Raw genomic sequence first — 13,952 nt, 5'->3', positions numbered from 1 at the left:
AAGAGTATTAGAAAATCTTTAAGTAGTGGGCTTCAAAAAACCCTAATTTTCAAGAATTTCATCTTATGTTCGTACGGTATGATACACGTATCATACCATACAATCAGTGTAATTTAGCCCCGTCCAACAATTTCTTGCAAATGAATTGTTCAACCTTTATAACACTTCGTATAGTACAATCAATATATCATTCGCTACAAACTCTAGAAATTCCTTCTATTCGTTTGAGATGACTCTTGGGACGGTCAACTTCATACACTGTCGATCGTCCAGCACTATGGACATTGTATAGTACGATTAGTACAAAAATCATGGATTTCATTTGGTACGATATCTAGGATGATCAATTTCGTACACTATCAATCATATTGTACAAACTGTATCATACAGTATGATCAGCGATAATAATTGTCCATGATTTGATTGCCTGATATCGAGGAGTTAATTAAGAAATATTTTAATTAGGTGTACAATACGAACCAAATCATATCATACGATCATCACATAATTAGTATATTCCTTAACCTCTGGCAGATAGGATTTTGACGGAGCACAATAGTTCGTATATTACAAAACAAAGTCGTATAGTACGAAGTAACAATTGTACAATACGATTTACTTAAAAAATTTCTCTCAAAAATGATTTTCTCTCTCCCCCTATGTGTGTGCAATATTACTCAATAATGATATCCACCCAATTACATGATACGACTAAAAGAAAGAAAAAAATACATAACAAATTGAAAATGCAGACTGTAACCCTAGTTTACCAAGTGTTGAGCTGATCAAAATTGCAAGTGAACGGTGATCTGATTTCCTGAAATGTTAGTACACATAAAACAAAACAAAATATCACAGAATCAGGAGAAAACAATAACATACACAATAATATTTGCTATAATCAAAATCATAGCATTTGGATCAGATTTGCAACATGAGGAATCATAATGAAATTAGCTAGAGTCATGTAAACCTTGTGAAGTCATTTGAGTATGAGTCAAATACATGTAAAATTAATGCAACATTAATTGAGTTCAAAACAATTTCATTTAAGATGAGTTCTTAGTGATCCAAAGTTGGGCTTAACACATGAAGACATGTAAATGCAATCATCAAGCTGACTATCAATCACTTAGAACTTGTATCCACCTTAAGGTTACATTTAGCTTTAAATGCATATGACAACCCAAAGTGGTGATTTACCTATGAGCAATCAATAATGCTATTTATAAGTCCAATAGGTCAAGGTGTTTGAGGTAGTGGGCTAGGTCAAGGCATCAATATTATATTGTAAGGGTCTAATTTTGGTCTATAAGATATTCGAGCATGTTTGAAGTTGTGTGAGTGATCAAATTGGATGAAATAAGTGTTATTAACATAACACAAGATATTTATAGTGATGTGTTATGCTAGTTTGATGATATATTTATCATAGTCTGTGCTCTTATTTGTCCCGCATTTTTCTTTTTAATGTGACGAAAGTCCATGATGAATTTGACAACATATATTTGAGTGTTGCGTTGGATAAATATAAGTTATCCTAATTTTAACTAAATATGTGGTTCATTCACATGGATGAGCATTAATTTAATTAATATAAACTTAAATGCGGTTCATTCACATATATTAGGATTAATTATTAGTCCTCACATCCCTAAGTATATTTAGTATCAATAGGAGTCCTTTTGAGTATTGAGCATAGAAATATGATAAAATTTTATGTTAAAATCAAGTTCTTTTAAATAAAACAATTCGAGCTTATCAAAAGCCGAATCAAATTAGTTATAGATCAAATCTTTAATTAGCCCTAGTAATTTTTTATTTTTTAAATAAAAAATTAATTATTAAAACGCAAATCACACTCATTTATATACCCAGCTCCCCATTTCCTGGGAACCAATTTAGTACAGCGGCGAAGAAATCTCAGCCGCTGAAATCGAAATCGATGGAGAAGTGTTTTCACCTCCTTCCAACTCCTCTCTGTTTCTTGTTCAACTGTTCCTTAGTACTGTTATTGATCTCCTCTTGCACTCCCTCGGCTCTCTCTGCAACTCGTCATCCGATTTCCGTGAGCTCTCCCACCTCTCCTCTCCTCTCATCATAGGTATTGATTCTTCCATTCTGTGCTTTGACGTCCTTTATCCACCTAACGCAGGAGGCTGAGATCAGGGAGAAGAAGAACGCCTGCTATGCGGACATCGAAAGGTAACCGCTCGATACCCTGTCTTCGTATTTTGCGGAATCAATTTGATTTGGTGAATTGTTCGTGGCTGATTCGATGTTATTTATTTTGGGTTTTGGAAAGTGGATTGTGGGGTTGGAAATGCAGATCTTCCATTACTGAGAAGGAAAACTGTGCTCTGAGATGCCTTTCTTCGGCGTGCTATCAACTGATCTACGAGAGCGATCCTGTATGATTTTATTTAGAGCTGTGTATTATTTTGGTTTGTAATATATTTGTTGGTTTGTGTGGTTTTTTCGTTTATTTATTTATTGTATGCAGCTAGAGGAAGGGGAGAAAGATCACAGCCGTAACCACGAGTACAAGTACTGTTTGCACAAGTAAGATTAATAGATTTAAAGTTTCATTTTCATTCTTGGCAACTTGCCAGCGTTTTTATATAAATTTAATTTATCTTTTTTGCTTATTAATTAGATAATAGAACCGAGTCTGTTTCCAGAAATGCATGAAAACCCTTGTTCTGCTACTCTGACACTTTCTGCCATAAGATGTCTATGATGCTCTGAAAATTCTACGTTGAACTATACTAAATTTATTTTTTTATGAAAGCGTTGTTTAATTGCTCGCTCGATGCAATTGAGTTCACCTACCTAGGTTTTTATTTTTATATTGGACTTCTTATGAAAGATTTTATCAAGAGATTTCATGATTTTCCAAGACCTGCAAGAAATTCCAGACACAGGAAAACAGAACCTGAAACAGAGAAAAGAGAGGCTCACCTCTCGTTAGGAGAAGAAGACGATATAGGCAGAACGAAGTTCTTCTTGGGGAATTATCAAAAGCTGCTTGATTACAGTAATTTCTCCTATATGTATTGGCTACCATTTGTAATTTCTAATATTACTAAAAGGAAATTACTAATTAGAGCAGAGCAACTAAAAAGTAGTATTGTACTATAATAACAGAATTGGTACTAGGGAACGTGAGGCTTGCTGAGACGTTCCATTGTGCCGGCGGTCCATGCTAAGCACTGCATCAGTCCTCCCCGGACGACGAAGTGCTCGACTCCGACGAGCTGATTGTGATCGGTGAGGAATCCGGTGGATGATACGGCCATATATCGGAGACGTTGAAAGTTGGGGGCCGTGTTATGGCCGGCTGGTAGCTCAACCGTATATGCATTATCATTGATTTTTGCAATGATAGGAACAGGACCAATTTTACGACGGCTGAGTTTGTTGTATGTGCCCGGTGGAAAAAGCTCACGGCGCATGCGAACCATAACAAGGTCGCCTACATTGAACAATGTCTGTCTTCGATGGAGATCAGCAGCCTCTTTGTATTTGGAATTGGCTTTCTCAAGTTGTATATGAACGTCAGTGAGCATAGTGGTGTACTGATTGGAGAAGTTGGCTGCGGATCCGGACTTGAACTTCGGTAACACAGCTACATCCACAACAAGGTTAGGAGGTTTGGTATAGACTATGTGGAATGGTGGCTTACCGGTAGAGCGATTCACTGAAGAGTTGAAAGCAAATTCAGCAATACTAAGTACTTCTTCCCACTGTCTTGGGTGGTCTTGTACCAAACAACGGAGCATGCTTCCCAAAGTACGGTTCACTACTTCGGTTTGTCCGTCCGACTGAGGATGGTAAGCCGAGCTAAGGCGCAAATCGGTACCCAATCTCTCCCAAAGTTCCCGCCAAAAGTGGCTTATGAACTTGACATCCCGATCGGATGTTAGACTTTGGGGAATGCCATGTAATCGTACAACCTGGTGAAAAAAGAGATGTGCTACATGAAGGGTGTTGGAAGTTTTCTTACAGGCGATGAAGTGAGCCATCTTCGAAAAGCGGTCGACCACCACCATGATAGAATCATTCCCCTTTGATGTGCGGGGTAATCCGAGAACAAAATCGAGACTAAGGTCTTCCCAAATTGAATCTAGTACCGGTAGAGGAGTATAGAGGCCTGTATTTTGGGCACCCCCCTTGTAGCTTTGACACACGGCACAGCGTTCGACAAAACGGAATACATCCCGTCGGAGGCGTGGCCAGAAGAATCGGCATTTCATCTGCGCTAAGGATTTATCCTTCCCCAAGTGAGCAGCCAGGGCGCCACAGTGCACTTCACGGATGAAGTGTTGTCTCCAGGATGATAACGGAACACATAGCAGGCCATTATAAAAAAGAAAACCATGCTTAATTGAGTAGCAGGGAACAATTTCCTTTTGTTGGCATTTGGCCCAAATGTCAGAGAAGTCTCGGTCAGTTGGATAGAGTTCTTTGAGGCAAGCCAAGCCCGAAAACTCCGTCTGAAGCTGGTTGACGAGTAAGACCTTTCAACTAAGAGCATCTGCGACCTTGTTGTCTTGTCCGGCTTGATGTTTCAGAACAAATGAAAACCTTTGAAGAAAAGCCACCCAACGAGCATGCATCCTATTTACATGCTTTTGACTGTTTATAAATTGAAGGGCCTTGTTGTCAGTGCACAAAATGAATTCCTGGTGTAGGAGGTAGTATTCCCACTGCTTCAAAGCGCGAACAAGTGCATACAATTCTTGTTCATAGGCCGACCAGCGTTGTCGAGAAGGGCAAAGTTTTTCACTGAGGTAAGCCATGGGTCTACCCTCCTGTGATAGAACGGCTCCAATACCGATAGAAGAAGCATCAGTTTCCACCATAAAAAGCTTGTCGAAGCTAGGTAGCCTTAGAACCGGAGCAAACGTGAGCGCCTCCTTAATGGCAGCGAAACTGTGTTGTTGTTGTTCTCCCCAGACAAAGTTTTTGGATTTAAGACAATCCGTGATAGGACTCATTATCACACTAAAGCCCTTTATAAATTTGCGATAAAAATTCGCTAAACCATGAAAGCTACGCACCTCAAAAAAAGACTGGGGAGTTGGCCAATTTTGTATTGCCGCGACCTTATCGAGGTTCATTTGGACTCCAATTTTTGACACCACGAAGCCCAGAAAGTGTGCCTGCGAGGTAGCGAACTCACATTTCGGTAAGTTGAGAAACAACCGATTTTCCTGTAAGATAACGAAGAGCTGTTTGAGGTGATCAACATGCTGCAGCAATGTATCACTGTAAACTAGGATGTCGTCAAAGTAAGCAATACAGAACTTTCCCCAAACCGGCTTGAGAATGTCTTGCATCATTCTCATAAACGTGGAGGGAGCGTTGCACAGGCCGAACGGCATGACTCGTCATTCATACAAACCGGATCCTGTCTTAAAAGCTGTCTTCCATTCGTCGCCGGGACGAATTTGGATCTGATGATATCCACTACGTAAGTCCAGCTTTGAGAAAATACTAGCGCCTTCCAATTCATCCAACAACTCGTCGATCCGAGGTACTGGAAATCTGTACTTTACAATGATCTTGTTTATGACTCTACTATCAACGCATAAACGCCATTCACCATTTTTCTTGGGCACCAACAATGCGGAACGGCACATGGACTGATACTGGACTGGATGAGCTGCTTCTTCAGAAGGTCTTCAATAATGGTCTGCAATGCTTGCTGCTCCTTGGGATTTAATCTATAATGGGGAAGATTTGGTAAGACCGCTCCAGGTACAAGGTCTATTTGGTGTTGAATATTGCGAAGGGGCGGAAGAGTGTCCGGTAGCTCACTAGGGCAGATATCCTGAAACTCCCGTAATAATTGTTGTACCTCCCCAGGAAGTTCCAAGGAGTTTGGAATGAACGGCTCGGTGATAACCACTGCCCATAACGGATCTGCTTCTTTCCAAGTAAGTAGTAGATTAGATCCTGAGACTAAATGCATTACCGCAGAAGGGGATTGGCCAGCAGCAGCGGGAGGTTTGTTTTCACGGACACCTGGAAGCAACTTGAGTCGTCTACCCTTCCACTCAAGTGAGTAAGAATTGGCCCGGCCGTCGTAAATGGCGCCCGAATCAAACTGCCACGGTCTGCCTAAGATCAGGTGGCAAACATCCATGTCCAGAACGTCGCAGAGGACATCGCATACGTATAAGCGGCCTATAGAAAAAGTGACTTGGCACATCTCAGAAACAGGAATATCAATTCCTTTCTTGACCCAACTGATTTTATACGGTTGGGGATTCTTTGTTGTTTTCAGCTGCAATGCTTGGACTACTGACCGGGAAATCATGTTTTCGGTACACCCGCTGTCCACAAGCAGATCACACACTTTTCCGGCTATGGTACATCGTGTTTTAAAAATTGCGTGGCGTTGCGAAGTGTTATGATGCCTAGGAGCGATTAGCAATTTTTCTATAACACAGATTACTGGTTCACCTTCATCACCCTCCAGTTCGTCTACATCCCGATCTCCCTGCTCATCAGGCTCTAGCGAATTTCCCCCCTCTACATTTTCCAACAGTTGTAGTTATTGTCACTGTGGACACTCATTCGACTTATGGCCCGGCTGAAAACAACGGAAACACTTCAAAGTGCCAGGCTTCGCATATGGATTATTCTGCTGAGGAGCTTTTGTTTTGGGCTGTGTCTTGGCATCCGCATTTGACGTAACAGGGGCTGGCTGCTTGGATTGTAAAGGCGTCGGCAACAGTGAGCCACTGCCTACATTTTGGAATTGAAGGGAGCGCCCCCTTGAAGCTTCGGCCACTGAATCAGGAGTTGGTCTTCGAGTGAACGTTGATCTGGATGAGCGACTGAGTTGTATTTCTTCCCTTAAGGCGAAATTGATGGCTTGCGACAGTGACCAAACCGCATTTAATTCTAGCCGGTCTTGAATACTATATTTAAGTCCCCCGATATATCTGGCGACCAGCTGATTCATGGACTCATTGAGATTGTTTAGAGCACTTAATCGATGAAACTCTTCCGTGTACTCACTTACTGACCGATTGCCTTGCACACACTGTTGATACTTTATGTAGAGGATTTGTTCAAAATCGGTCGGTAGGAATTGCGCTCGAAGGAGTTGCCGCATCCGCACCCAGCCACGGACTGGGCCTTTTCCCTCCCTTTGCCGCATTTGCAGTAATTGAGTCCACCAAGCACTCGCTCCACTCCTCAATCTACAGGCGACATATTTGACCTGTTTGGTCGGCTCAATCTCCATGTAGTCAAAAAAATTCTCAACGGCTTTCTCCCAATCTAAGTAATCCTCGATGTGTAAATGGCCATCAAAAAATGGGATGTCTACCTTGACTTTAAATTCTGCTTGGTGTTGATGGTGTGCAGGACGTCGTCTGCGACGAAAGTAATCTCCCGTCTGATCAAAATTTATCTCCTCCTCAGTTTCGCTTCCGCCTCTTTCTGGAGGTTCTTCGAAATCTTCTTCGGAATCGGATACTCCTTGTACAGGAATGGGAAGTCGACGCCGTGGTCGATCAAAACCCGCACCACGCCGGCCACCGCGAACAGTTGGCGGTGTCTGTCCCCGGCGAGGATGACAATTTGCTTCAGCTGCCCGGTTGAGATTTAACTCTCGGTGCAGTGTCAGAGAAAGACGTTGCACATCCGCGGACAACGTCTCCAGTTGGCGCAAGATGGTTGTCTGGTTTGCCCATAACGTTTCGAAGCTCCGATCGTCGTCGGCAGCCGGTTCTTTGCCCCGCTCCGTCATCCTTCCAGTCTGGATTCAATGGCTCTGATACCACCTGATGTTCCCAAGACCTGCAAGAAATTCCAGACACAGGAAAACAGAACCTGAAACAGAGAAAAGAGAGGCTCACCTCTCGTTAGGAGAAGAAGACGATATAGGCAGAACGAAGTTCTTCTTGGGGAATTATCAAAAGCTGCTTGATTACAGTAATTTCTCCTATATGTATTGGCTACCATTTGTAATTTCTAATATTACTAAAAGGAAATTACTAATTAGAGCAGAGCAACTAAAAAGTAGTATTGTACTATAATAACGGAATTGGTACTAGGGAACGTGAGGCTTGCTGAGACGTTCCATTGTGCCGGCGGTCCATGCTAAGCACTGCATCATTTCAGATCCTCCTAGTATAATTAATCCAATTGTTTCTTCCGGCTGTGCAAATGGTTCTCTGATACGAATTCATTGAAGGATGTGGTACCTCAGAAGGAAAACGCAGACTCTCGATTTTATTTCATGCCAGCATCCAGGATAGCATCGAGATCATATTTAAATTAATTTGTTGTGATTGTTAGAATAAATAATTGACCAATTGGTTATCTGGCTGTCTGGAACTTTTTAAATGACTACAATAACTGATGAGAAAGGAATATAGTAGAACGTACCTGAGTTTTTTCTTCTCTACCCTTGTTTTTCTTTCTTATATTTTTTATCTATTTTTGCATTCCTCCCTTTTTTCTGTTTTAACATCATTGGCAGTAACGGGTTTCATAATTGATTTATCCTCCTCGATCTCTACCTTCCATCCTTCAGCAAATTGTTGGTAAGTGCCACAACCGTGGCATTCTCATTCTTACCTTCTGCAGTCATCATCATGAGCCTTTGACAATTGTTAGATTTGGCTAATAGTGGGTGACACTTGTGTTATGGCTCATCTGGCATATGACTGTTGCATTCAAGTCAATAATTTGGAAGAGAAATGCACAGGATCATTCTGGGTGAAGATAACTTTGTTTGAAAATGCATAACCCAGAAAGTTGGATTGTGTAGCTTGTCTACAATACTTATTTATTGACAGCAAATAGCCCTTCCTCTTGTAGCACGACATCTTGGGTGGGAAATTCTAATTCATTTGGTGATAATACTGCATTACGAAAGGCAATCAAACTTTCCCTTGTTCAGTTCAGCAGTGTGGATTCTTGGGTTAGGATCTAAAAGGCAAATCCATATTTTTTCCTTATATCAAGATACCAATATGCAATGGCTATATATTTCTTCTTTTTATATCAATGTACTAGATCTTGTTGGTTAGAAAAGAATCATCATCCTCTTCTTGGCAAGATTTCACCCAATAACTTATTCATTGATTCAGTCCTTTTAGTAATGAGATTTGCAAGTTGAGCTTTCCAAATTAGCTTTAGATGATATCATCAGTTGCTTATTTTTCAAGTAAAGTTATTGGATTGACTGAATCTTTTTTTGCAATGCTGTTTTGAATCTAGATTATTTTTGGATATTCATTGGGAAATAAGAGCGTTCCTAGTAATCTTTTTAGTTTTAGGCCACAAGCATCGTTAAACCATGGGAAGCTAAACTCATGAAAACAAGCAAGAGATATTCACCACCTTTCCCATCTATTACCCAGGGTTGTTACCACACCCCCAAAGCCTTTATAGAATGCAACTTCTACAAATAAAACTTAGATGCCATTCAAGTACATGATTGTTACTGAAATGGTGGATCATCACGAGAAAGGTCTTTATTACAATTCCAATGAGAAATTCCATATAATCATGCAAGTAAAGAAAAATTACATGAATTACATGTAGAATCAGAAATTAAGGATTTAATTTCAAATGACATCCCTATTTTTTGGAGCCTGAATGACTTTACTCTTTAGGAAGTGCATGAGGATGAAATGGAACCTGAAATTACTTGTCTTGCTTTAGTGGATAACAGTTTGGCGGATAATAGTATCTTCATTCTTTTTGGCTTCAAAGTTTTCTTAATAATCAAGATATTCAAATCTCGGTTGATGTTTGTTCAACCCATAATTTCATCCAAGAACGTCTTGTTCCGGCTTTGAAATTACCGGTATACTTCTAGGCATTTTCAAGTGATGGTTAGCAATGGTGATCCTTTTCTATACCCCGGAAGATGCCCACACTTATCAATTATGATGGAAGGTTTTGAGTTATTCAATAATTGTAATTTCTTAGAGAATGAAGGGACTGATGTGGTTCTTGAAGTTTAATGGTTGTGGCTTTTAGGTAACATGTTTACCACTTATCGATATCTCACCATGAGTTTGATTGGAACAGTAAATACATTTGTTTGCAAGGTGCTAAGACATCTCTTTCTAAAGTTATGCATTATCATTGTCTTATAAATTGCTCTCTGTGGTCATTGTTTTCTGAATCTTTTGTTATTGGTAAAACAGAACTCCGACAGCCTTTTGGATTCCTCTATTTTGATTCCTGAAACCCAATCTTGATTAAAGGAATATGCGCATGTATTTGTAGTACCAGACTCTATTCCTCAGATTGATATTGATCATCATATCTCCTTGCAACCCAACTCCAAATCAATTAATATTCCTCAAAAATCTGTTTCTAGAGAGAGAAGGTCCAGGTTTCTAGAGAGAGAAGGCGATTTTCAAAAATACGTTTTACGCGTTTTCAGGTGTCCTATGGTGGTGGAAGGTTCGCCGGCCTCCATCGGCTGGTGGTCCTTTCGATGGTCGGCGTTCAATTTCTAGTACTATTTTTGGCTCATTCAAGTTCGGTCTCGTCTCCACCTGCTTTTGGAGACGTAAGCTCAGGAATTATGCAAGATGGGAAAATTGAAGTTTATGTCTGGTAAGCCTCTGATAATCAATGAAGGTGATATGTTTTCTTCTAAAAAACCTATCAAAGATATTGGTAAAGGGAAAAATATAGTGGCAGATAGCTTGATTAAGGTTTCAAATAAATCTGGACCTCTCCCAGAACCTATATTTGATTTGAAATCAAACATTGATGCTATTTCTTCGTCTGGTTCAAATAGGGGTTTGAATTTATTGGGGGATGCTAAGAATGCGGCTGAGGATTCCAAAAGGTTTGTTACTAAATTAATGGGTTATGATGGAACTAATATGAAGATGATTCATTTATTGAAAACTGATAAGAGAGATTTCAATCTTGGGAATTCTGTTGATACTTCAAAAATTGAAGATGCTCATTCTGTTCAATCGGTGGCTGATCTAGAGAAGGTCCGAATTTGTGAAACAAGTGATCTGGGTGAGTGCTATAAAGTTGACTATAGGCCGGCTATTCCCAAACAACCTTCTAGCAATGTGTTGCAAAATGCTTGGAGCAAGAAGTCGAATATCAATGAAATGGATTTGGATTATGGTGAATGTTTTACTGAAAATGGTTCAATAGTTAAGTTGCATTTACAAAATGAATTGGAAAACTCAAAGAAGCTTCAAAATTCGTTGTTGATCAAAGTTTTTGGTGAGAATGTTCACTTTCATGTGATTAGTATGGAATTGAGGAGACAATGACCTCAATTTGGTAGATTTCACTTGACAATGCTTGGAATTGGATGGGTTTTATGTGTCTTTAATGAACCAGAAATATTGGAATCAATTTTTTCTAATGGTCCTTATTATGTTAATGGACATATCATTGGATTGGATAGAAGGTCACCATCCTTTTCTCCTAGCTCTTTGAAGGGACTATCGGCTCCTATTTGGATTATATTGCTGAACTTACTATTACAATGTTGGGATGAAATTAATATATGCAGGATTACTTCCATGGTTGGTACTCCGTATATGATTGATGGAAACATGTTTCAATGGGGTGGAGTAGGGAATTTGCAAGAATTTGTGTTCATATCAAACTGGATGGAAAGTTGCTTTCGGATGTTTGGGTTGAGGGAAGCTCAGGTAAATTCTTTAGAAAATCGAATATGAAAGGATAGCCAACTTCTGCTTCAATTGTGACAAGATAGGGCACTTGAAGAAAACTTGTATGGACGTAGCTTTGGAGGTGAATAAGGCTTCTAATCCATTAGAAAATTCAGATAAAAATATTAGTCCAACTGGGTTGGAAAACTCAAGGGCAGCTAATGGGGTTGTATTTGATGCTGATGTAAGTAAAGCTGGATATGGATCGTGGGTTCATGTTAATTATGGGAAGAAGAGGTTTTAAAGTTACGGTTTCAGGAATTATGATCCCGTCCATTGAAGGAGGGTGGTGGGAAGGGGAATGAACCTATGAAGCTTGCTGGAATTGAAAAGGAACCTGTGGTTGTCAAGATGCCTAACGGAAGTGGAGAATCTGATCCAGTGTTGGGAGAAGTGTTATCTGAAGCTGCAAATCCTATTCCAGATCCAGTGCATATGCTGGCTTCGGAAATTGAAGGGGGTATGGTTTCTAATTCTTGTATTCTTCCTATTGATGATAGCAAATTTAAAGTACTAAATGATATGGTTGAGGAAGTGGAGATAGTCCTAGAGAAGGTTGTTGTGACTTCTCCTAATATTTTGGTTGATAATATAAGATTGGGTGAAGGAAATTTGGAAATGAAATTCGAGGTGATGAATGTTGATTTGGGCTTCAAAGATGGTGGTTCTTCTAATATCAAGAAGAAATGTTCTAAACAACTTAAAGGTTTGGGTCCTATTAAATTGGCTCCTAGAAGTAGGAGAGTTGATGGTGAACAAAAAGACAAAGTGGGGATCTCATCCCCTCTTGGACAATGATGTCATCTATAACTTTCTGGAACTGTAGAGGAGCTAGAAAAAAGAAAGATTCTCTATATCTTAAGGAGTTCGTGAAGGATCATGGTGTATTTTTTCTTGGTTTGTTGGAAACAAAAGTATCGTTGATTGATAGAAGGGATGTCAATTTGTTAATTGGTGCTGATTTGGATTATTTCCATGTGCCATCTGAAGGATTGTTAGGTGGCATTCTTGTGGTATGGAAGTCTAGTAAAGCTACATTTTATGTTTTGGAATCTTCTCCCCAATTAGTAATTGGAGAGTTAGATGTTGTTAATATAGGAAGATGGAAGATTGCATCTATATATGAGAATAATGATGTTACAGAAATAGGATTCTTTGGGAGAAGTTAGAATTTTATTCTTCCAAAGAATTGCCTATGGTGGTAGGGGAAGACTTTAATTGTTTACTTACTAAGGAAGACAAAAGGGGAGGGAAAAGATTTATTTTTTCCCAAGGACCTAAAGAAATGAAGTCATTCTTGGCTAGTAATGACTTTCATGAGGTTGGGTGTGTTGGCGTTCACTTTATGTAACAACAAAATTGGTGCTGATCTGATCCTAGAGAGATTGGATAGATGTTTTTTGAACTCAGTGGCATTAAGTTCTTCCCATCGTATGGTGGTTAGGCACCTGGCTAGAGTTGCATCGGATCACTGCCTGATCTTTTTGAATCTCCCGGAATTCAATCCTTTGATTAAGAAAGCAATTAAATTTGAAGATGTATGGGCTTTTATCCTGGCTTCAGCTGCTGCGGTGAGAGGAGTTTGGATGAAGAAATAAGTTGGAAGTTCTGCTCAAATTCTGAACAACAAAATGAAAAGAGCTTTGAAGGCTTTGTTTTACTAGAGTAAAGCTAAACATAAATCTTTAGTTCAATCAAAGGATTGCCTTTTGAAGGAAATCTTGGAGCTACAAGTCAAAGAAGCAGATAATGGAGGTCTTTCGGCAGAAGATAGTTGGATTCTTAAATCAAAAGTTGGGGAGCTTAACTCAACTTTGGCTCGGTTGAATACATGGTGGATACAGCGTGCAAAGGTCAAGTGGTTGGTTAAGGGTGATTGCAACTCTAAATTCTTTCAAGCATTTGCTCGCGCAAGAAGAAATTCTAATTATATTTTTAAAATTAAAGATGAAAATGGTTCTCTAGTGGAGAATCAACATCAAATTGAGGATGTTCTTTTTCGATTCTTTAAAGAGAAATGGAAAGATAGAAAATGTATTATGGAAGGTTGGCCTATCCCGTGGAAGAGTTTGGATTAGAATGATACAAGGATGTTGAGTAGAGAGTTCTCTTTAGAAGAAGTGGAAGTTGTGGTTAAGCATGCTGGCAACAATATTGTTCCAGGTAATGATGGTATTTCCTATTCCTTTATCAAATCTTATTGGGACATGATTAAAGAAGACTACTGGAATGCTATTAATCAATTATTTCATACGG

At 39.5% G+C, this 13,952-nt stretch overlaps 1 protein-coding gene across 1 annotated transcript in view; it reads left to right on the top strand.

Annotated features, from left to right (window-relative positions):
- Window positions 1-1,891: 1,891 nt before the first annotated feature.
- Window positions 1,892-13,952, top strand: part of LOC110101784 — a 32,179-nt gene continuing 20,118 nt past the window's right edge. The window contains exons 1-4 of the mRNA XM_020829846.2: window positions 1,892-2,068; window positions 2,156-2,205; window positions 2,306-2,411; window positions 2,504-2,562. Coding sequence (XP_020685505.1) covers window positions 1,946-2,068; window positions 2,156-2,205; window positions 2,306-2,411; window positions 2,504-2,562 — 338 coding nt within the window. The 5' untranslated portion in view covers window positions 1,892-1,945. The remainder of the gene's footprint in view (window positions 2,069-2,155; window positions 2,206-2,305; window positions 2,412-2,503; window positions 2,563-13,952) is intronic.

Source organism: Dendrobium catenatum, unplaced genomic scaffold, assembly GCF_001605985.2.
Source record: "Dendrobium catenatum unplaced genomic scaffold, ASM160598v2 original_scaffold_67303, whole genome shotgun sequence".
NCBI lineage: Eukaryota > Viridiplantae > Streptophyta > Magnoliopsida > Asparagales > Orchidaceae > Dendrobium > Dendrobium catenatum.
Note: the sequence above shows the minus strand (reverse complement) of the source record. Positions and strands in the feature narration are given on the sequence as shown.